Source organism: Eurosta solidaginis, chromosome 2, assembly GCF_040869045.1.
Source record: "Eurosta solidaginis isolate ZX-2024a chromosome 2, ASM4086904v1, whole genome shotgun sequence".
Taxonomy (NCBI): domain Eukaryota; kingdom Metazoa; phylum Arthropoda; class Insecta; order Diptera; family Tephritidae; genus Eurosta; species Eurosta solidaginis.
This window is the reverse complement of record NC_090320.1, coordinates 188,212,314-188,238,320: the sequence shown is the minus strand read 5'-3', so window position 1 is coordinate 188,238,320 and position 26,007 is coordinate 188,212,314. Positions and strand designations below refer to the sequence as shown.

Genomic DNA, 26,007 nt, shown 5'->3' with positions numbered 1-26,007 from the left:
GCTGCAAGCCGTGTTAAAAAATAATGGCGACGTTACTCAATTTTAAAATAAATAAAGATCACTGTACGAATAAATAATGGTCGAATTATATTTTTGAAATGTTTATTCAATTTGTTTTTGCTTTTGTTTTATCATGTTGTAATAAGCGCTAATATTTTAATTTTACATTAACGAAAAATACGTAAGCTTTAATACGAGCATATTTTCAGGGTGTGGTATTTACCCTTTTATGTTATATGCTGCTGTGAGAAAAGTTTCTTGAGAAAAATGCTGGGTGTACGAATTAATAGTGGTTTGGACTAGTTGTACCTATGTTGTGTTTGACTTTGAAAATAAATTTTTTAAGTATTAATCAAAAGCTTCTAAGCTAAAGTTAAGAAATATAAACAATATTTATTTATAGTGGCACTGGAAAATACTTTTAAAGTAGAAAATATGATTATGTGAAATTTCAACTTATATGAGGGCAGGGAGAAAAAGTGGGCGGATCACGCCCATTTTTATTCTCAAATCAGATTTAGGTGTCTGCAACCACACTGAAAAATTTCAAATGAATTGCTCCATTGGTTTGGCTGTTATTAATTTAGGCGTCCTAAAAGTGAAAAAAGTTACACTGTGCGTCGCGTCGCGCGGATTGAATTTTCAGCGATTCATTCGTTTGGTAGTTTAGTTTGGCGCAAATATTCTCTGAATGCAGGCGTTGTCGTGCGGCCGATGCCGCAACGGTCAAAAGAGCGGTCCGCGGATAGTGCGAAAACAGTTTTACTTAAAAAATGCAAACAAATGAAAAAATTATATTTTAGAAATATGTAGATAAACAAACAAAAATTGTGTTCAGAGTTCGTGACAAGCAGTTGGTTACATTTGTGCGTGAAGCAAATTGTTTATTTATACAAAAATATATACATACATACTTATGTGCATATGTGTGTATGTACGACAGTGCTAGCGCTAAGACCAAAGAACAACAAGAATCGTTTTAAAATTTATCAAATGGTCGTTGTTATTGAATAAAAATAATTTTTTGTTTTTTTTTTTGTGTGAAAGTTTTTCTTTCGTAAATGCTCGAATACAACGCTAAGCACGTACAGAGCAAAGTGATAAAAGAAGTGAAGAAGAAGATTTAATTGCAATAACTTTTCAGAGAGGCCATAGAAAGTTTATGTTTTTAACTAAAAAAAAAAAAGTATACGCAGAAGTGTGCATATTTAAAGTGAATATTGATAAAATCAATTTAAAGCACGTGATAATATTTTTGCGTTTCTATCTCTTCAAATTAAGTAAAAAATAAAAAAAAAATTATATGAAAAGAATACACTTGAGATCTTCTAAAAATTATAATATCTGATGGTGGCCGCGGTATACTCCATTTGGCCGAATGTTGGGCTTTCATGGATGGAATTTGGGTATACAATTGCTTACTGACCTCTATTTCTCTCTCTTACTCTTATTCTCGCTCACCCTTTCCTACTCCTTCTCCCTCGACTATACCCCTCTCACAAATCCATAGTTACAATTGGGGGTGCCCCTGCCCATGTTTCCAAAACTGCGGATTGATATAAATTATACAGATTCGCAAGTATCACTAATTTGCTCCAAAAGCTATAATAATAATGATAATTACTTGCCGCGATATATGTACATATGTATCTCCAAGGAGATTTGGGTCTGGTTTCTGCAATTTTTTCTAAAATTTGGCATGTAACATATCTACCTATGCCAGATAACGGACGTACAGAGCGTGCTACAGTTATGGAGAGAACAATTGTTCCAGAAAGCGGGGGAGATGATTAACCAGAAACCCCAATCACAGTCGGAATATATGTTCTGATTATCGAATGCGCTGTTCAAGCACATAACCGAAGAGATGGTAAGAAATGCCAAATTCCGAAGTCAACGAACTGACCTTATCAGCACGGCTTTAAACCTGGCAAATCTACTAAGGAACAAATCTTCACGATAAGTCTGTTAATGCAGAAGACCGACGATATGAGAATCGGAACAGACCATCTTTAAGTCCACTACAAAAGAGACTTTTGAACGCGCCACAGTGCACTTTTTCATATAGATGCGTTTAATCGGGCGGTTTGGAAACTTTGATTTAGATTTAGTTTTTTAACCATATGACGGACGTGCTAACGCACAACCCTAACGGAATCATCGGCTGTGTCGGGAGATGTTCGGAGTCCACCCTGATTTTTCCAAATCATTCAATAATCTTTGCCGGGACCAGTGACCAATTAAACCTACTGTGAAAACTTCTAAGGTGTCGGTTGTAAACTACTCGCATAAGCCGAGCGATTAAATTAGGAATGATGATTAAAACCACCAAATTAAGGCTTAATGTGGAGCTGGTCAGGGCACAGATTCGGTACAGTGGCTCGAACCAATTGTGCAAGACTTACACCGGTTCCAATCGCTTTACATATATTGTTTGTTAGTGTACTGCAGATAATGTTATGAAGAACGTAATTTCAACCGAGGAGTTTGCCAAATTTGGAAATTCTATGGAAATTATAAACAGAATTAAAAGGAAGAGCACCCAGTTCCTGTAACTTCTACGATAGGGTGGTCAAATTATTTTTGACATCAAGTCAAGTTGCGTCCAAGACTCGTTCACAACTCGAAGCTTTCGAGATCGTCCACTACGCTACTTCTTTTTTCATTTTTCTACATTGCATTACCTATCACTACTTATTATCTAGTGACGTACCATAAATATATTGCAAATTTCGTGAAAGTTAGAATTTTAAGCAACTTCTTTCTAAAAAGTGGGCGTGGCCGTCAACCAATTTTGCTATCTATGTACGTCTCTGTATAATGCTAAGAATCATATTTTTGCCAAATTGCCTTTTAATAAATATGAACGGTACACTATGGACTGATTCAGTCTATGTGAAGTCCTCACGGACCAGCCAGTTCAACCTATATGTGGACCCAGCTAATAACATTTTCCAAAATTTTACAATTAAAGTCTCTGCTTTGTGTCATTAGCTGTGTTAATGCATAATCCCTTTTTTATAAATCCTTGTTTTAATCAGCGCGGTTAAGCCGACTTTTGATTACCATAAGAAAGTGTTCTTACCTTTTACTGGCATAAGTGGTATTATAGATCGATTAACTAAAAAAGGGGTTGTTGGGCTATTTAATTACTAAGGTGAAATATCAGTATAGTCTAATTTTTTAGGAAAAAATATTAATTTTTTTGTTAAGGCTAGTCTTAAAACTTTTTTTAATGTGGGCGTGGTCGTCAATCGATTTAGTTAATTTCCATGCAAGTTTCATCACTTAATCAGTCTTTGGTAATGAAATATCGAATTTTTTTCGATATCGATATCGTGAAACTACGCCCAAAGATGACACTTCGCACATTTTCAATACCCACATATCTATTCTGGGTTCAGATAAGCCAGTGTGCCGAATTTGATAAAGATAGCTATCCCAATTATTACTCGAGTTATTGTGTTAATGGACGGACGGACAAGGCTCAACCAAAATTTTTTTCGATACTGGTTATTTTGATATAAGGAGGTCCATGTCTATCTCGATTCCTTTATGCAATTACAAAGTTATAATTCCGTCTAAAGTGAAAATTCCCTCTATACAAGAACAGCTGGGTATAGCAATACGTACATGTGTAAATGAAATTATAGCCGTTCGTTTACACGTTATATTTACTTTATGGCACGTGCTGGCAATTCTTTCATTACGAAGCTCATTTTTCGTTTATTTGTTTACTTTATTTGTCGCATTTTTTCATTTGTCAATGAGGTGTTTGCGTGCCAAAAACTTTTTATTTTATCATTTCTAGATTTGTTAGTTTTTCTCAAAAGTTTCCTGGGGAAAATTAAATGAAATTTCACCAGTTTTTTCGTACGTATGGAATTTTTAAAATAACATCTCGTAGTAAACTAAAATGTGCAATACGCTTAAAGCACTTTCTTTTGCATTTGTACACACATACATGTACAATATTAGTGAAACGAAATTATTTGCAGTTAATTTACTAAGCAATTAAATGAAATAAGGCCTTGTGGCACCAAAATTGGCTATGCCTAAATATTCAGCTTTGAAATACATATTTATGTATGCAATGTTTTACTTCCTGATTGAGGATTGAAACCCCAGACAAACATCAACTTTTTTTATAATTTTAATTTCCCTGCTCGAGTCAAGAATTATCTAAGAAGTCGAAAAAAGTCCCGTATTTCCTAAAACCACGTGTAGTCTTACGTGAGAAAGGTTTTGGTTTTGTATGATGGCCTGTTTGTATACATTACGATAACCTTGCCATATTGGTTACATTGAAAAATGGGAGTTTTTAACGACTTTTATGAGAGTTTTACTTCTTCAAGATTAAAAAAACAGGAAAGTCAAACTGCTCCTTTATATTGCAAACCTGCAGGTTGCCAAGCATCACCATAGCTTTGGAAAATTACAAAGCACTGCCCTATCTCTAAACGCCATTAATACTCCAATAAATTACCGATTGAACCAAGCTTGGCCTGCCGAAAACTTTTGAAGCGGACAATCACGGCAAGTCACTAGTCTCCAAATATGGACGGCAAGCTATCCGTGTGGTCGCAAGTCTTCGGTCCGGTTTAGGAATGCAACATCCAAGTCAAACAAAATTTAGCAAGGGGTAACACAGGGTGGTGTCGTATCCCCACTTTTGTTTAGTTTTTATATCTCGAAACTCCCCAAAAGAAGTTGTTATTGTTTCTTGCGCCGATGACTACATATACTGGCAACAGGTTATGTCCGTTCCATAGATGGGCAATGCTGTAAAATCAACCACTATCTTCTTAGTATTTCCAGTTTTTTGTCTTCCGTACTTGAAGCTATCACCTACCAAATCTTCTGCGATCTTATTTTTTGACGTGGACGTGTCAAGTAATATACCTTCAATATTAAATATAAAGGTAGAAGAAATTACTAAATACTCGAATAAAAGCAAACAATTTCTCTTAATTACTGCCAATAAGGTGTCCTAAATTCTATATATTACAAAATATTCATAGTTTATGTCTGTTTAAAAAGTTAACTTGAATTTTCTTAAAGATTTTCGTAATATGGACGTTAGTAATGTTTGTGTACATATGTATGTACCAATTTTGAGCGATCAGCTTTTAGTTGCGCTACTTGTTAAGGTTTACAATGGATTTACCGGCTCAAGCTAAGTGGAATAAAACGGACGCAAAGAACTGCCCGCGCATTTACAGATACTTACTCGACGCATGGGAAATCTAGTTAAAAACTACAAGGCGAACAAAGCGGACGCCGGTACAATCAGATTAGCGTATGTTTATTACTTTATTTTTTCAAATTTGAGAACCGCTTGGAAAAATTAATATTTCCGGAAAAAAAATCATATATTCGCAGGCCAATTACGCCTATAAACGTCTTTTATCAGGAATGAGTATACCTTAATAGCTCTTAGAAGTTCGACTCGAGACTTAACGTCAATACTGAACCGAAAAGTACTGAAAATCCTTAAAAGCCTCCGTTTGAAAAGTAATTGCTTGGATGAGCCGAGGCCTCCTGTTTCAGAACAGACTGTTGATAAACTGGGAATGAAGAAGTCACAAGGTCAAACTTTTCGCTGTTGCCATAGCTATCGATCATAATAATAAATTATCCACAAGGCGAGTAGCATAAACTGCTGGCGGATCAATAATTCTTAAAGGCGTTCAGCGTTACTCCAGCTTAGACTGATAAATAAATAAACAAAAACCAACTTATAAATCCATCCCTCCACGGAGGTATGCAAACGATGGGATAACTAACATGTATAGGTCGAAAGTAGTAAAATTTTAGCCCTCGTCCTGAAACGGAACAAATCTTTTATATATTTAGGTATGCAAGTTTTTAAATTTTTTTGTATGTACTTCATTTCAAAAGAAACCAATTGTTGGGATTACTTAATAAACAATTTATTCAATTTAAGTTTGCGTATTTAAATTTCACGCCATCCCTATGCAAAAAATTAATTGAAGAAATCCAATTTAGGTAAACAAATAGACGCACACATTCAACATATTCGTATCTAAATTGCTTTCATTTCATCGTAAGCTTCAGCAACAAAAATTTGTTTCTAGCCACTTGTTGAACGTTATCATCTGAAAAGGGCACATAGCAGTAAACAGTTTAAATTCACAAGCAGCAAATTGATATGAAAAGCTGACATTTTTCACATTTGACATTTCAAAGCTCACCTTTTCATATTGTCAACGGAAATTTATATTCAGCCCAATTCTAAATATTCCCTCGGAATTTTGTTCTCGCGGATTTTTTTTATTCCCGCGGAAAAATTCCTCCAATTCTTTTCTCCTATGGAGAACAATAATTGGGGAAAAGGAATTTCGAATTTTCGAAGTCAGCTGTTTTATGATTGAAATTTCGTTACGCATTTCTTATTTTGTTTAAAAAATTGAAAAGTTTAATTATTGTTTGAAATTAAGAAATTTAATATAAACAATGCACAGTATTGCATTTCATATGGTATTCACTGAAATGAGTAATGAATTCGTGTCACAGCAACATCAACAGAGGATCATAAGAAAAAGAAGAAGACGGGATAACACAAATCCGCTGGAGTTGCCTGCTTCCATTAAGCAAAGCAATTTTCTGGCGGCCAAGTCGAGTTGAATTCGTCTTTCGTCATATGCCAAAATCTATTTAAGCCTTCCTAAAAATCCTTTCGCAATTTCTGGATGGCTACATCAAATATACCAAGAGCTCTTTCGTTGCTTATGATATACTTGTCGACTTAAAATAATGAATATTGTGGTATAATGTACATATTTTAGCACAAATTTGTACAAATAAGTGTTCTTTCTTAAAAGAACCAATTTCCTTTAACTATTGTGATGCATTCCCTATAATTAAACAAGTGAAAAAACTCCTAAGAAATGGCAGAGAAATCTCCCTCTCACTCACATTCATAATACCTACTTTTCTCCCATAACCGGTTTCCGCTTTTTCGAACATTGTTCAGAATAAGAGGAAAGGGAGAAGTGAAAAAACTCACCAAGGAATTTTTATTTAGAATACGAAGAATGGTAGAAGGAAAACAACTCTCAATGAATTTTTGTTTAGAATTGGGCTGATTTAGTTTTTTCTTTTCACCAAAACGTACTACAGGAGACACATTTAGGCAGACAATCAGCCCCCATCTAGAGCGAGAGTGCACATAAGTATGTACATTGGGCCGGGTCGATTTGTGGGGAGTAAAAAAAATCGCCAATTGCTCTGTGAAAATCATATTCTAGGGATCAAAATAAGAAACTTTGCCGAAGGAACCACACCTCTAAAACGAATTCTGATGCCCCCCCCCCCCCTTTGGGTCAAACTTGCAAATTCTGAAAAATCCCCCTTTGAAATACCTATGTTTTTTATTTTTGGAGTTTATTTTTCTCTTTAGAAATTTATTTAGTCAGAACATATGTAAATGAAAAAATGAATTTAACTGTTAATAGAAAAGAAATTAAAAAAATCATTAGAAATTAGCGTTTTTACAACCCCTTTTTAAAACCAAGGCATCACTGTGATGCATTTGCATGTCGTAAACATAGTTGTGTGGGTTTTTTATTCAACCGTTTTAAAAAATGAAGGTATCACTGTGACACAATTGCAGATCGTAAAATTGCTTGTGTTGTTTTTTTAAGCCACCACAAGACACAGCAGGTAGAATTGAAATTGCTCCTACCCAAAAGTTCGACCCAAAGGGGGGGGACATCAGAATTCGTTTTAGAGGTATGGTTCCTTCGGCAAAGTTTCTTATTTTGATCCCTAGAATACGATTTTCACAGAGCAATGAGCGATTTTTAAATCGACCCGCCCTAATGTACATATATGCGAAAAAGGGAAGTATTTTGTTGTCAAAATCAGCAATTGTTATAAACTTATATGTACTTACACATGTTTGAAGATATCTGTGTAAAGGGCATACAAATTCGCTGTAATATACGGTTCCGGTAGACCGAAAATACCACCCATGCCAATTCACATGCCACCCTCACAAAAGCTCTACTCTATGCGCCTTTTATTCACCCGTGGGCATTTTATGTAATACAGAAACCAACCCAATTTTTTTTTAAATCATGCACCTTGTTACAATGTTGATGAGTAAAGCCATATACATATGTACATACATACATACATTTAGTGCTATATTATTTTTTTTGATCTGTACGTACAAAAAATATACAGTCGATACGGGGAAATACTATTATTCTTACGTAAAACCTATCGACTCTTGAGTGGAGTTTCACCTCATCTCGGCGCTATTTCAGAATTTGTTTCAAAAACACAAAAAGTATTTAAATTACATCATATATGTATACGGTTAAAAATGTTAATCTAAATCTAAAACATGTGTACGTAGTGCCATGGAAGAACAGAATTTAACGGGACCTTTGTACCAAAGTTGCAAAGGAATACAATCACCCCGGATTGCAATCCATGCATTCCCTTTCCTGGACCTACATATTTGTATTGCAGCTATTATTCTTGTTTTTGGAATAGTGAAACAATTTTTTAGTCATTATTCCTTTTTGTTAGTCCGGACTAAATTATTACTTTTTGCATTCCTCATATGAAATAATAAACTTTAAAAGCATTCCGCAAGTGAATAATGTTATTATAACTAAATATTTTTATACTAAAGCAATTCCAAATCAACCTTTACAACCAAAAGAGCAAATTATTGAACTATAAGGCCCGGGTTTTCAAATTTGGTTACACGATTTTATTTAACTCTTGGTTCTTTCATTATTAAAAGAATTAAAGGTAACATTAAGAAAATCTCATAAAAAACGCATTCGACTGTAGTTGTTGGTACTATAGAATTTTGGTCATCTCAGAAATGCAATAGATTTATAGAGAAAGTGATGTGTATTTTCTAGAAACCGCAAAAGCAGTTATATAAGTTTCAGGTACCTCTAATCAAATTATAACGACCTCTTATAAGAGTTAAGATATTGAAAAAGCTATGCTTCAACTCATCTTTACCTACAAACAAACATATATGAATGAAATGTGATAGCTCTTGTTAATTTACTGAACTAATAAAAACAATTAAATCGTTAAACAGGACAAACATACATGTAGTTAAGTTATTCCAAGGAATGTAAAGGATTGCGGAATGCATTCCCCCGAGTATTGCAGTCCGATGAATGCAATCCATGGAATAAAAAACGAGGAATAATTAGTCCGGAACGCAAAAACGAAAGACTGAAATTTTTTATTCATTATTCCGGACTTACAAAAAGGTATTGCAATCCTCTGGAGCTGCAATTAAAGAATTAACTATTTCAAATGAATGCATTCCTTAACAACTCTGCTATGTACATACGTTTGTACACAGGGTAGATGAATTTTCATTTTGCAATAATATATTTGGATGAATTCTCAAACAACTGCACAGTAAAAAATTTAAACATAAGTTTAAAAGTATTCCTCGGTTTAAGCCATTTGTAATTCCAGGATTACAAACTTTTCTATTACAAACCTATCAATCGTTTATAATAACCACCCTAATATACATACATACTTATATCTCTATAAACTCATTCAATCCTGAGATTATACAGTTCTTAAATTATATCGCTTAGAATTCGTTCTTTTTTCTAAAGGTTGATGAGTTCAGCATTTTGATGTTGCTTTCTTTTGCGTTGCGATTTCAGGCGCCGATAGGAATTGACGCCAGTGAGTCTGACGTTGATTGCGGTGTTAAACATACTAACATTACCGCAAGTAGACAAAGTTTTGGATGACCGGTTCGACGGTTGGGCGACGGGGATAGCTGAAATAAAATAATTTAATTTGAATGTATTCATTTTTATACTCAGTTGAGCAGAGCTCACAGAGTATATTAACTTTGATTGGATAACGGTTGGTTGTACAGGTATAAAGGAATCGAGATATATATAGACTTCCATATATCAAAATCATCAGTATCGAAAAAAAATTCGATTCAGCCATGTCCGTCCGTCCGTCCGTCTGTCCGTTAACACGATAACTTGAGTAAATTTTAAGGTATCTTGATGAAATTTGGTATGTAGGTTCCTGGGCACTCATCTCAGATCGTTATTTAAAATGAACGATATCGGATAATAACCACGCCCACTTTTTCGATATCGAAAATTTCGAAAAATCGAAAAAGTGCGATAATTCATTACCAAATACGGATTAAGCGATGAAACTTGGTAAGTTAGTTGAATTTATGCAAGCTGTTATTTGGCAGTCGCTGAAGATATCATGATGAAATTTGGCAGGAACGTTACTCTTATTACTATATGCCTGCTTACTAAAAATTAGCAAAATCGGAGAACGACCACGCCCACTTTTAAAAAAAAAAATTTTTTAATTCAAATTTTAAAAGAAAAGTTAATATCTTTACAGTATATAAGTAAATTGTGCCAACATTCAACTCCAGTAATGATATGGTGGAACAAAATACAAAAATAAAAGAAAATTTCAAAATGGGCGTGGCTTCGCCCTTTTTTATTTAATTTGTCTAGGATATTTTTAATGCCATAAGTCGAACAAAAATTTACCAATCCTTGTGAAATTTGGTAGAGGCTTAGATTCTAGGACGATAACTGTTTTCTGTGAAAAAGGGCGAAATCGGTTGAAGCCGCGCCCTTTTTTTATACACAGTCGACCGTCTGTCTTTCCGCTCGGCCTTTAACACGATAACTTGAGCAAAAATCGATATATCTTTACTAAACTCAGTTCACGTACTTATCTGAACTCACTTTGTATTGGTGTAGAAAATGGCCGAAATCCGACGCCCACTTTTTCGATATCGAGAATTACGAAAAATGAAAAAAATGCCATAATTATATACCAAATACGAAAAAAGGGATGAAACATGGTAATTGTATTGGTCTATTGACGCAAAATATAACTTTAGAAAAAAACTTGGTAAAATGGGTGTGACACCTTCCATATTAAGTAGAAGAAAATGAAAAAGTTTTGCAGGGCGAAATCAAAAGCCCTTGGAATCTTGGAAGGAATACTGTTCGTGGTATTACATATATAAATAAATTAGCGGTACCCGACAGATGAAGTTCTGGATAACCCTGGTCCAAATTTTGGTCGATATCTCAAAAACGCCTTCGCATATACAACTAAGGGCCACTCCCTTTTAAAACCCTCATTAATACCTTTAATTTGATACCCATATCGTACAAACACATTCTAGAGTCACCCCTGGTCCACGTTTATGGCGATATCCCGAAAAGGCGTCCACCCATAGAGTAAGGCCCACTCCCTTTTAAAACATTAACACCTTTCGTTTGATACCCATATTGTACAAACGCATTCTAGAGTCAACCCTGGTCCACTTTTATAACGATATTCCAAAAAGGCGTCCACCTATAGAACTAAGGCCCACTCCCTTTTAAAATATACATTAACACCTTTCATTTTATACCCATATAGTACAAACAAATTCTAGAGTCACCCCTGGTCCACCTTTATGGCGATATCTCGAAAAGGCGTTCACATATATAACTAAGGCCCACTCCTTTTTAAAATACTCATTAACACCTTTCATTTGATACCCATATCGTACAAAAAAATTCTAGAGTCACCCCTGGCCCACCTTTATGGCGATATCTCGAAAAGGCGTCCACCTATAGAACTAAGGCCCACGCTCTTTTAAAATACTCATTAACACCTTTCATTTGAAACCCATATCGTACAAACGAATTCTAGAGTCACCCCTGGTCCACCTTTATGGCGATATCTCGAAAAGGCGTCCACCTATAGAACTAAGGCCCACGCCCTTTTAAAATACTCATTAACACCTTTCATTTGATACCCATATCGTACAAACAAATTCTAGAGTCACCCCTGGTCCACCTTTATGGCGATATCTCGAAAAGGCGTCCACCTATAGAACTAAGGCCCACGCTCTTTTAAAATACTCATTAACACCTTTCATTTGAAACCCATATCGTACAAACGAATTCTAGAGTCACCCCTGGTCCACCTTTATGGCGATATCTCGAAAAGGCGTCCACCTATAGAACTAAGGCCCACGCCCTTTTAAAATACTCATTAACACCTTTCATTTGATACCCATATTGTACAAACGCATTCTAGAGTCACCCCTGGTCCACGTTTATGGCGATATCCCGAAAAGGCGTCCACCCATAGAGCTAAGGCCCACTCCCTTTTAAAACACTTATTAACACCTTTCGTTTGATACCCATATTGTACAAACGCATTCTAGAGTCAACCCTGGTCCACTTTTATAACGATATTCCAAAAAGGCGTCCACCTATAGAACTAAGGCCCACTCCCTTTTAAAATACACATTAACACCTTTCATTTTATACCCATATAATACAAACAAATTTTAGAGTCACCCCTGGTCCACCTTTATGGCGATATCTCGAAAAGGCGTCCACATATAGAACTAAGGCCCACACCCTCTTAAAATACTCATTAATACCTTTCGTTTGACACCCATAGTGTACAAACGCATTCTAGAGTCACCCCTGGTCCCCTTTATGGCGATATCACGAAACGGCGTCCACCTATGGAAATAAGGATCACTCCCTTTTAAAATACTGTATACTCATTAACACCTTTCATTTGATACCCATATCGTACAAACAAATTCTAGAGTCAACCCTGATCCACCTTTATGGCGATATCCCTAAATGGCGTCCACCTATAGAACTATGGCCCACTCCCTCTTAAAATACTCTTTAATACCTTTCATTTGATACACATGTCGTACAAACACATTCCAGGGTTACCCTCGGTTCATTTTCCTACATGGTTATTTTCCCTTATGTTGCCACCATAGCTCTCAACTGAGTATGTAATGTTCGGTTACACCCGAACTTAACCTTCCTTACTTGTTTTAAGTTATATTTTGCGGCAATAAACCAATCCATTCACCATGTTTCATCTTTTTTTCCATATTTGCTATAGAATTATGGCATTTTTATCATTTCTCGTAATTTTCGATAACGAAAAAGTAGGCGTGGTCACAGTCGGATTTCGGCCATTTTTATACCAAGATAAAGTGAGTTCAGATAAGAACGTGAACTAAGTTTAGTAAAGATATATCGATTTTTGCTCAAGTTATCGTGTTAACGGCCGAGCGGAAGGACAGACGGTCGACTGTATATAAATGCTGGGTGTGGCTTCAACCAATTTCGCCCATTTTCACAGAAAACAGTTGTCGTCATAGAAGCTATGCCCTTACCAAATTCCACAAGGATTGGTAAATGTTTGTTCGACTTATGGCATTAAAAGTATTCTAGACGAATTAAATGAAAACGGCCATTTTGAAATTTTCTTTTATTTTTGCATTTTGTTGCACCATATCATTAATGGAGTTGAATGTTGGCATAATTTACTTATATACTTTAAAGATATTCAATTTTTTGTTAAAATTTTACTTAAAAAAAAAATATTTTTATACTCAGTTGAGCAGAGCTCACAGAGTATATTAAGTTTGATTCGATAACGGTTGGTTGTACATATATAAAGGAATCGAGATAGATATAGACTTCCATATATCAAAATAATCAGGATCGAAAAAAAATTTGATTGAGCCATGTCCGTCCGTCCGTCCGTTAACCGATAACTTGAGTAAATTTGGAGGTATCTTGATAAAATTTGGTATGTAAGTTCCTGAGAACTCATCTCAGATCGCTATTTAAAATGAACGACATCGGACTATAACCACGCCCACTTTTTCGATATCGAAAATTTCGAAAAACCGAAAAAATGCGATAATTCATTACAAAAAACAGATAAAGCGACGAAACTTGGTAGATAAGTTGACCTTATGACGCAGAATAGAAAATTAGTAAAATTTTGGACAATGGGCGTGGCACCGCCCACTTTTAAAAGAAGGTAATTTAAAATTTTGCAATCTGTAATTTGGCAGTCGTTGAAGATATCATGATGAAATTTGGCAGGAACGTTACTCCTATTACTATATGTACGCTTAATAAAAATTAGCAAAATCGGAGAAGGACCACGCCCACTTTAAAAAAAAATTTTTTTTTAAGTAAAATTTTAACAAAAAATTTAATATCTTTACAGTATATAAGTAAATTATGTCAACATTCAACTCCAGTAATTATATGGTGCAACAAAATACAAAAATAAAAAAAATTTCAAAATGGGCGTGGCTCCGCCCTTTTTCACTTAATTTGTCTAGGATACTTTTAACGCCATAAGTCGAACAAAAATTAACCAATCCATTTGAAATTTGGTAGGAGCATAGATTTTATGACTGTAACTGTTTTCTGTGAAAATGGGCGAAATCGGTTGACGCCACGCCCAGTTTTTATACACAGTCGTCCGTCTGTCCTTCCGCATGGCCGTTAACACGATAACTTGAGCAAAAATCGACATATCTTTAATGAACTTAGTTCACGTGCTTAATTGAACTCACTTTATCTAGGTATGAAAAATGAACGAAATCCGACTATGACCACGCCCACTTTTTTGATATCGAAAATTACGAAAAATGAAAAAAATGCCATAATTATATAAAAAATACGAAAAAAGGGATGAAACATGGCAAGGTAATTGGATTGTTTTATTGACGCGAAATATAACTTTAGAAAAAAGTTTATAAAATAGTTGTGACACCTACCATATTAAGTAGAAGAAAATGAAAAAGTTCTGCAGGGCGAAATAAAAAACCCTTAAAATCTTGGCAGGTATTACATATATAAATGAATTAGCGGTATCCAACAGATGATGTTCCCATATCGTACAAACTCATTCTAGAGTCACCCCTGGTCCACCTTTATGGCGATATCTCGAAAAGGCGTCCACCTATAGAACTAAGCCCCACGCCCTTTTAAAATACTCATTAACACCTTTCATTTGATATCCATATCGTACAAACAAAGTATAGAGTCACCCCTGGTCCACCTTTATTGCGATACCTCGAAAAGGCGTCCACCTATAGAACTAAGGCCCACTCCCTTTTAAAATACTCATTAACTCCTTTCGTTTGATACCCATATTGCACAAACGAATTCTAGAGTCACCCCTGGCCCACCTTTATGGCGATATCTCGAAACGGCGTCCACCTTTGGAACTAAGGATTACTCCCTTTTAAAATACACATTAACACCTTTCTTTTGATACCCATATTGTACAAACAAATTCTAGGGTCACCCCGGGTCCACCTTTATGGCGATATCTCGAAAATGCGACCACCTATACAACAACCACCACTCCCTTTTAAAACCCTCATTAATACCTTTAATTTGATACCCATATCGTACAAACACATTCTAGAGTCACCCCTGGTCCACCTTTATGGCGATATCTCGAAACGGCGTCCACCTATGGAACTAAGGATTACTCCCTTTTAAAATACTCATTAACACCTTTCTTTTGATACTCATATTGTACAAACAAATTCTAGGGTCACCCCTGGTCCACCTTTATGGCGATATCTCGAAACGGCGTCCACCTATGGAACTAAGGATTACTCCCTTTTAAAATACTCATTAACACCTTTCATTTGATACCCATATCGTACAAACGTATTCTAGAGTCACCCCTGGTCCACCTTTATGGCGATATCTTGAAAAGGCGACCACCTATACAACAACCACCACTCTCTTTTAAAACCCTCATTAATACCTTTAATTTGATACCCATATCGTACAAACACATTCTAGAGTCACCCCTGGTCCACCTTTATGGCGATATTTCGAAACGGCATCCACCTATAGAAATAAGGCCCACTCCCTTTTAAAATACTCATTAACACCATTCGTTTGATGCCCATATTGTACAAACAAATTCTAGGTCACCCCTGGTACACCTTTGTGGCGATATCTCGAAACGGCGTCCACCTATGGAACTAAGGATTACTCCCTTTTAAAATACTCATTAACACCTTTCATTTGATACCCATATCGTACAAACGCATTCTAGAGTCAACCCTGATCCACCTTATGGCTATATCCCTAAATGGCGTCCACCTATAGAACTATGGCCCACTCCCTCATAAAATACTCTTTAATGCCTTTCATTTGATACACTTGTCATACAAACACATTCCAGGTTTTCCTCGGTTCATTTTCCTACATGGTTATTTTCCCTTATGTTGTCACCATAGCTCTCAACTGAGTATGTAATGTTCGGTTACACCCGAACTTAACCTTCCTTACTTGTTTTAAAGTGGGCGTGTTCGTCATCCGATATTGCTAATTTTTATTCAACATACATATAGTAAGAGGAGTAACGTTCCTGCCAAATTTCATCATGATATCTTCAACGACCGCCAAATTACAGCTTGCAAAACTTTTAAATTACCTTGTTTTAAAAGTGGGCGGTGCCACGCCCATTGTCCAAAATTTTACTAATTTTCTATTTTGCGTCATAAGGTCAATGCAGCTACCAAGTTTCATCGCTTTCCGTCTTTGGTAATGAATTATCGCACTTTTTCGGTTTTTCGAAATTTTCGATATCGAAAAAGTGGGCGTCGTTGTAGTCCGATTTCGTTTATTTTAAATAGCGGTCTAAGATGAGCGCCCAGGAACGTACGTACAAAATTTCGTCAAGATACCTCAAAATTTACTCAAGTTATCATGTTTACGGACGGACGGACATGGCAAAATAAATTTCTTTTTTCGCCCAGATCATTTTGATTTATAGAATTCTATATCCATCTCGATTATTTTATGCCGTTGCGAATAACCGTTATGCAAACAAAGTTAATATACTCTGTGAGCTCTGCTCAGCTGAGTATAAAAAGTAAATGCAATACTTCTGTGAGAAGGCGGGGGAACGATGTAGGCAACTGATATGTAGGTAGCATGCTGAAACTATTATTCTTTACTTTGCGCAGGTACTTTTCGTGTAGCGTCAAGTAGTCAAAACTCATGTGTCATCTACCGCTTTTGAGCGCTACGAGCATGTCGTGCATTCTACAACATCGTTGGATGTAGCCCTGGTTGTAGAGAGTTTATACCCATTCCAGCTGCTCGGGCTGGAACCATCGTTCATGGCGGCTATAGGAACGGTTGAGGACGACAATTCTCTATATGTTGACCGGAGAGTAGCGTAGGCGGGATGCCTTCAACATGGGCCGATGAACTTATGTACATATAAGCTGGTTTTGTCATTTTTAAACTAGATGTATGGAAAATTAGGATATTCAGTTCGAGTGGCAACGAGCACGGTTTGTTTTAGGAGAATCATCCACGTAGAAGCTGGGCAGAACTGTCTGGGGAAATCTTATTATATGATATTCTGGTGCCTAGGATCCTGAAAGTTGGAATTCAATATTTGGTATAGAGATTCCATACATGGGATGGGTGTGGGGGTGTGAGTGGGAAGGGGAATGGGAGTGAAAGTTGGAGTGGGAGAGGGGGTTGGAGTGAAATTGAGAGTGGATGGGGAAAGATGGAGTAAGGCATGGAAACAAATAAGAAGAAAAATGGAAGATAGACTCGAGGAGAATGTGATTGATACTAAAGACTGCAAGCTAGAATGCTTTTTAAACAAAGATGAACCAGTTTTCTGACAGAACATGGCAGCGGGGTACGTTTCTTTAAAATAAAATTAGGATATTGAAAAGTTATGTAGGAGGTGGTATCGGAAAAACACTAAATAATCGAAGTACAAGCGAAACTAGATTCATTGATTAATTTGCTAAATCTCAGTTGTTATGCTCGTACGATGTACGTCAAGGGCGTATAGATTTTCGAAACTCTGCTCCCTTGAGATTATCAAGAGCACCACTGTCCTAGTCGAATGAGTTGCACCCAGCTTTCACAAAATGTTCATAGCCTTAAAAGTACCGAGTGATCACGTAAAACTCCTGTGATCAAGAGTTTCGCTGAAGACTTCGCACGCTTATAAAGCATACGCACACATACGCAGATTATTTGTCACTTAAAACATAGTAAAAGTCAGAATATTTTGATGCAAAGGCACGGGCTGATGAACTGCCCGGTATGAATTTTCCGGGATGTGTTGGCCTCCGCCCATTTTCGCCGTTTTACGCACGCCGCCGTCGAATGTCAAAATAACGGCGCCGTTATTGTTCATGTCGAAAACTGGTTCGATATGGTCGAAGTGGGTATCAACGGATGCGCATCACTGCCAGTTATAAGAATCCTATTGCGAAATATAATTCTTTCTAACCATTCAAAAGTTATTTGAAAAAAAAAAACAGTCGCGCAACATGGATTTTACATCACCGAATTCATCAAGTTGTTAAAACAAAACCCTAAAAAAAAATTTATAATAAATTTAAATGCTCGGTTTGCATATTTTTTTCAGAAAACTAATAAAGAACAATGAATTCGAATTAAATGACCCATGTCGAACATGTTTTCAACTGATCCTCAAGTTATTAAAAATGCAAGTTATCCAAAAAAGATGAAGATTTTTTTCAAAAATTATATATCCCGATTGCCAAAAGAATAAATGAAATCGGAGATGCAAAGTTCTATTGTAGGTTCCAAGGGCTTAAATACTCCCTTGAAATGATTCTGATCTTATATTTAAGTTGAAGATATGTATATGTACTTATGAGAAGGGTTTGAAAAATCACTCGGTCTTATATTCAAACCACTATTGATTATTTGCGTAACTATAAAATAAAATCTGAAATGTTTATTTTGATTTTCACACCTTATCATTCCAAACCAAAGTCTCCCGGTTTGACATTTCTTAAAGTATTAATTATAGCCTACCAACCAAGTTTAAATATCACTTACACGTTAGAGCTCCTGTTACAAATGTGAATACGTAGGAACATATATTTACCAGGTGGGGCTTCGTCTTTCCTAAGGACACTCAAGTGGTAAAGCAAAAGCTTTTCCAAGATTGTCGAACAAATGACCGGACGTGCTTCTACTCTAATGTAGTGGAAAATCGAATTAATTGGAAAACTGAAGCTACGCGGTCATCCATAATGAACATTTATATCACAAGGCAGTTATGACTGAGCATATAACCTTAACATGTTTCATCGGTTGATTTTCATTCTAAAATATTCTCCCCTATTGCGAGTGTCGATCGGAATAGAATCGACAATTTTTCGATTCCATTTTTTGCATTTAATATTATTACTATACAAATTAATCGCCAAATCTTTGGACCATTATAAACAGTTATTTTATACAAGAGAGATTTTGCTATTTTTTCAACTTTTCGATGTATATAACATTATAAAGATATGCGATTATCGCTCAGCGGTTGACTATCTACTGCAATCGACACTCGCAATAGGGGGGATTGTTTTAGTTTAAAGAAGACTATTGAAATCAATGTCTGCAAATTTTGGGCTACATTTTAAAAATTGTATACAGGGTCCTTGTAAAATTTAAATTTTGTAGATGCGCAGAGGATTTTACGATTTTCACCCTTGGCCGAATATTTACTCCCTAACGTTTCAAAATGTTTTTCCGTTAGAAAGTCTTCGGAGATGCACCTAGAGCTTCTAGGAAAGTGACGTCGACGAAGGTGTTCGAAAAGTTCGGTGAGTTCGAAGTCGTAGTCCTATAGCTTCGGTGCTGGCCTATGGTGTGAAGGTCAGGAGTCGTGGTAGCGACTGGTAGTCGTGATTGCTACTGTTCGCACTTCGGAAATTTTAGCTCTTTAAAACTGCCGAAAAAACTGGAGACGCTTTTTGGCGCGATCAGCAATAGTCCAGCATTGATCCTAAACGTTAAAACTGTGCCACGAGAATCATAACTATTAATGGACCATTAATAGCGGCCGTAAGTCGCCTTTGTGCGTGAAAAGCAAGAAGCTAAAAATGATTTAAAGAAATCGTGTCGACAACGAGTGTAAGGAGTCCGCCCAGAACATCTCCTTTGGTGAAACTACGCTTTACATATACAGACATACAGACAAAAGTCTCACCATTTTAAGTATTTCTATTTTTTTGGCACATACAGTAGTACCAGTCACTAAACTAAGACAGGGGTTAGGTTCAAAGCCTGCCTGGAGTAAGTGGATGAAGGACAGTCCCTCTGCAAGGAGCTACTTCTGAAATTTATTAAACGACACGCTAGATCGGCGTAAACCTCTAATTCATTCTCAATTCTTCCGTTTATGACTGAATACCAATTTTCATTTATTTATTTATCATTCCAAATATTTATTGTTAAGTCCAATTTCAAAGCACAACACGAAAGGAATGTTAAATTTTCTGGATTAATAAAAAAGTGAAAACAAATTGGCAAGCACAAAAAACAGTAGAAAAAGTGAAAATAAAAATGTTACGTCACTAAGACGTTAACCACATACAAAAAATTTTGCTATTATACCGACTGCAAAAAAATGCAAACAAATGTAATTGCGTTGGTTTCGCCCCAAAAAGCTTTCTCGTATGCCATTGACATCCCAAATAAGGAGACAAAAGTGAAACCGCTTACCAAAGTAATTATTTTGATTGTAATAACAAATACCAAATTAATAAATACACAATAAAGTCAACTACCAATAAAATGTTCAAAAAATCAAACAAATCCAAATAGGATCTAAAGCCAAATAAATTTTTTAAATAAATTCAACTAATCAAAGCTAGCGAAATAAATAGTTAAATTAAAAAAGAAGAGTTCATAAAAGTGTTAAATAACGAAGAAAAGAAAGCCACAATTATCTAAAATGTTGAAAATTCATATGTTGGAACAAGTTGTGAATACAGAAAGCCCTAGTGACACATTACCGTCGCTGAAAACTTCTTCATCAGCAACAACGTCACCAAAACGTAGTGGTAGCGGCTGTAGCAGCAATGGGCGCACACCAACAGCGTCTGCTTCATCTTCACCACTGCATCATCATGCGCATCCTATACCAGGCGTACCACAACGACAAATAAGTGGCAGTTGCGGAAGCGTAAAATCTGTGGGACGTGGTTCATCACCAGGGTAAGCTCGAAATAATAATACAGGCCTTCAAGGGCATATCTTAATAGCAACTTATCTAATTAGTAACTTATCTATGAAAGAAAAAGGGACTTCGTTTATCTGGGAAGCAGCATTAGCAGAGACAACAATACCAGAAACCCCAAACTTCACAAGGAAGTAGGGGATTGGATGGCCTAAAAGGTTCAATGGTCGGATTAGCATCTCAAAGGTGTTATTTGCTGAAAAGACCATCAACGTCGAAGAAGGCTGAGAGCTGCAGTAATGGTAAGGAAACAGCATTCATACGTGCTGCCTAATTACACCACTGAGGACCTCGCAGAGGTGGCCGTCGAGCAGAAGAATAAGCAGGCCATTATCCTGGAATCCTGCTATTTGGCCCATACTGCGCAGGTTCCACCGGTGGAGTGCAAGAGGCTAGTACAGGACGAAGGGCGCAAAGTGCGGTTGGGTCATAGGCGTGGATGCAAATGCGAACCACAATGCGTGGGGAGGAGGAGACACGAATAGGAGAGGCGAACCTTAATTTATCCAGCAATCCAATTTGTAGATAGCCAACACCTGAAATAACCGTACATATGTAGGTCCACCATCCAGCAATGTTCTTGATATTACATTGAGCTCTGAACGTGAGAGTCTTATAGAAAAATTCCTTTTCGGACATAGAGTGTTCCAGCGAAATAGCACGGTTGAGGAAACATAGTCCAGGGACTAATAAAGAAAGAGAGCAGGGAATGATCACGTAATAGATAGGAGTCCCTTGAGGTGCTTTTAGATACCCGTTTCCCATCGGGAGATGATTATTAGCAGTCAGTAGACAGCACTCACACTTCGATTACGGAGCGGGTAGTGCCGGCCTTGGTGACCGATACCAAGATTGAATGGTCGGTGAGGCCCGTTCTTTAAGTTTTAATCACCAGGCCCGGTTCAAAGAGCCCAAAACTACTTTGATAAACCAATTTAAAGGCGAAAACGGTTCGAACCACGGAACCGAACCGATCACATTATTCTTTCGTTTTATGTCCCTGTTTTAAATGGTAAAGCGCCATTTAAGTATGTATGCAAGATCTGACGAAAGCTCATTGCGTTCACATTCTCAAATCAGATCAGACTTGTTGCGTATATCGCAAGGCCAGTTGTACATTACCCGTTTAAGGCCCGGTTTTTAAGCGTTTGGTTAAGCTAAGCTGAAACTAATTTTGCTTAAATTCGAGTAAAATTAAGACTATAGTTAAAATACATAGCAGCTCTGCAGTCATAGTTTAAGACCCTCTTCGGGCTATCCTTTTTGTGCGGCAACATTGGTTTTTCATTATCTAGATAATCTGCAGAAACGACTACAGCTGGATTTAGCTTACCCAACAAACATGAACAAAATATTTCACCAGCCTTCGAGAAATGTATGTATAGTATCTAGTTCAGCAGTTGATATCCACCATTATTTTTAAGCCTGATAGTTCTGAAGTTGATATCCAACATCATTCCTAAGTCCCTATCCTTTGAGAAATTTTGTAAAATTTATAGTTCTCGAGTAGATCTCCAGCATCATTCTCAAATTATTATCTGGCCTTGGAGAGATTTTAACAAATTAATAGTTATGATATAAATATCCAGCAAAATTCTCCAGTTGATATTCTTGACTGAATATCGAATTGAGGTGGAGTTGAAAAAAAATCTTCTCGAAGATGGCGTCACCAAAGACAACAGCTGTTTATCGTGAGAATGAGACAAGTGGCTGGCAGCTTTATTCAACCGTTATAAAATAAAAATAATTTATACATGTGTTATTTAATTTTCATGAAAATGCCGCAGCATTTTAATCTTATATTTGAGTCCAATTAGAGAATCTCACTTCCGTACAAGCTGTATGAAGTATACTTTTCATCAACATAAGATCTAATGGTACTCAAGTCCAATTGCTTATTGGGTACATATTGGACACCACTGCTGAGAAAACTTTGATCCTCAGAGGAAATATATATATATGTTTTATACACGTACATAAGTCGACCTATTCTAATTGAAAAGTCATTAATGAATAGTTTTGTTAATAAGGACGTAACTCAGACATTCTGTTAATAATGACGTCAACGAAGTCATTAATAAAGCCGTATCTCGGGAGACCGGTTAAAAAGGTTGTAAATGAAAATATATTTTTTTTTATAAAGTTATGGATTTAACTTAATTCATTTACTTTTCACATTTCTCAAACGTATTAAATTGCTAAACCAGAATACAGATTCACATGTCTTCGGTAGTACAGATTCGCGTTTTAAGTCGTTTACGAATTGTGAAGAGGAATTAAACTAAATTTAACTTATATCTCTTCTGTAAAAGAATTATGTTTTCCTTTTTCAACTTTTTTAACAGGTCCCTTGAGATAGGACTTTATTAATCACTTCTCAGGGATACAGAATGTATGGGATACGTCTTTGTTAATAAAACTTTTGCTTCAGGACTATTTTATGGAAATGTAAAAATAGTGTAGCTAAGGAATTTTTAAAATTTTATATTTGGCAATAAAAACAATCAAGAACACAAATATCTGATAAAGTTTAACGCTGCCAGACGGCCGCTTGAGCTTAGCTTAGTTAAAATTGACTGAAAAACAGTATAATAAGTTTAAGCTTAGTTAATCTGAAAAACTGAGTTGAACGTGTACCGAAAAACCAGCCTAAGCGTTTGTGAGTTGTGAGCAAGCTAATCAATGGAATTCCTCAAGTGCAAAATTAAGCGCATATTATAACATATATTTCCTATTTCCATCGCTTCTTTTTTTTGCTAGTCACGATTGTTAATGTTGAGTTATAGGTCTAAGTTATAGCACCTAGCAATAAGGAAATAACAATTTTTTTTTTTTTTGATTTGTCATTCAGAAAAGGCAAGCAGCTAGATGGGACGTCAGAGATGGAAATTGAAATATGAGCACGAAAAGGTGCCCAAAAGAAATTTTTCGTATAAATTGATAAAGATTTGATATTGAGTATAAGTCCCGATAACACGGGAAATGACAACTAAACAAATATTAGAAAAAACAAGTAAGGAAGGCTAAGTTCGGGTGTAACCGAACATTACATACTCAGTTGAGAGCTATAGAGACAAAATAAGGGAAAATCACCATGTAGGAAAATGAACTTAGGGTAACCCTGGAATGTGTTGTTTGTACGATATGGGTATCAAAAGAAAGGTGTTAATGAGTTTTTAAAAAGGGCGTTGGCCTCAGTTCTATAGGTGGACGCCTTTTCGAGATATCGCCATAAAGGTGGACCAGGGGTGACTCTAGAATTTGTTGGTACGATATGGGTATCAAATGAAAGGTGTTAATGAGTGTTTTAAAAGGGAGTGGGCCTTAGTTCTATAGGTGGACGCCTTTTCGAGATATCGCCATAAAGGTGGACCAGGGGTGACTCTAGAATTTGTTTGTACGATATGGGTATCAAATGGAAGGTGTTAAAGAGTATTTTAAAAGGGAGTGGGCCTTAGTTCTATAGGTGTACGCCTTTTCGAGATATCGCCATAAAGGTGGACCAGGGGTGACTCTACAATTTGTTTGTACGACACGGGTATCAAATGAAAGGTGATAATAAGTATTTTAAAAGGGAGTGGACCTTAGCTCTATAGGTGGACGCCTTTTCGGGATATCGTTATTAAGGTGGACCAGGGTTGACTATAGAATTTATTTGTACGATATGATATCAAATGAAAGGTGTTAATGAGTATTTTAAAAGGGAGTGGGCCTTAGTTCTATGGGTGGACGCCTTTTCGTGATATCGCCATAAAGGTTGACCAGAGGTGACTCTAGAATTTGTTTGTACGATATGGGTCTCAAAATAAAGGTGTTAATGAGTTTTTTAAAAGGGCGTGGACCTCAGTTCTATGGGTGGTCGCCTTTTCGAGATATCGCCATAAAGGTGGACCAGGGGTGACTCTAGAATTTGTTTGTACGATATGGGTATCAAATGAAAGGTGTTAATGAGTATTTTAAAAGGTAGTGGGCCTTAGTTATATAGGTGGAGGGCTTTTCGAGATATCGCCATAAAGGTGGACCAGGGGTGACTCTAGAATTTGTTTGTACGATATGGGTCTCAAAATAAAGGTGTTAATGAGTTTTTTAAAAGGGCGTTGGCCTCAGTTCTATGGGTGGACGCCTTTTCGGGATATCGTTATAAAGGTGGACCAGGAGTGACTCTAGAATGCGTTTGTACAATATGGGTGTCAAATTAAAGGTATTAATAAGAATTTTAAAAGGGAGTGGTTGTAGTTGTATATGTGAAGGCGTTTTCAAGATTTCGACCAAAATATGGACCAGGGTGACCCAGAACATCATCTGTCAGGTACCGCTAATTTATTTATATATGTAATACCACGAACAGTATTCTTGCCATGATTCAAAGGGCTTTTGATTTCGCCCTGCAGAACTTTTTCATTTTCTTCTACTTAATATGGTATGTGTCACACCCATTTTACAAAGTGTTTTTTTTTTAAGTTATATTTTGCGTCAATAAACCAATCCAATTACCATGTTTCATCCCTTTTTTCGTATTTGGTATAGAATTATGGCATTTTTTTCATTTTTCTTAATTTTCGATATCGAAAAAGTGGGCGTGGTCATAGCCGGATTTCGGCCATTTTTAATACCAATACAAAGTGAGTTCAGATTTTGTGCTCAAGTTATCGTGTTAACGGCCGAGCGGAAGGACAGACGATCGACTGTGTATAAAAACTGGGCATGGCTTCAACCGATTTCGCCCTTTTTCACTGAAAACAGTTATGGTCCTAGGGTCTTAGCGCCTACCAAATTGCACAAGGATTGGTAAATATATGTTCGACTTATGGCATTAAATGTATCCTAGACAAATCAAATGAAAAAGGGCGGAGCCACGCCCATTTTGAAATTTTCTTGTGTTTTTGTATTTTGTTGCACCATATCATTACTGGAGTTGAATGTTGACGTAATTTACTTATATACTGTAAAGATATTAAATTTTTTGTAAAAATTTCACTTTAAACAATTTTTTTTTAAAGTGGGCGTGGTCGTTCTCCGATTTTGCAAATTTTTATTAAGCATACATATAGTAATAGATGTAACGTTCCTGCCAAATTTCCTCATGAT

At 36.3% G+C, this 26,007-nt stretch overlaps 1 protein-coding gene across 7 annotated transcripts in view; it reads left to right on the top strand.

Annotated features, from left to right (window-relative positions):
- Positions 1 to 26,007, top strand: part of RapGAP1 (Rap GTPase activating protein 1) — a 503,114-nt gene that overhangs the window by 18,715 nt on the left and 458,392 nt on the right. Inside the window, exons 1-2 of one of the 7 annotated variants that reach the window (XM_067766591.1) lie at positions 682 to 866; positions 20,551 to 20,897. The exons of 1 other annotated variant lie outside the window; for it this stretch is intronic. In XM_067766591.1, coding sequence (XP_067622692.1) covers positions 20,635 to 20,897 — 263 coding nt within the window. In that variant the 5' untranslated portion in view covers positions 682 to 866; positions 20,551 to 20,634. Of the gene's footprint in view, positions 1 to 681; positions 1,407 to 20,136; positions 20,898 to 26,007 lie in introns of those variants that run through there. 5 more of the 7 variants (XM_067766589.1, XM_067766590.1, XM_067766587.1 and 2 more) reach the window with 5 other exon arrangements.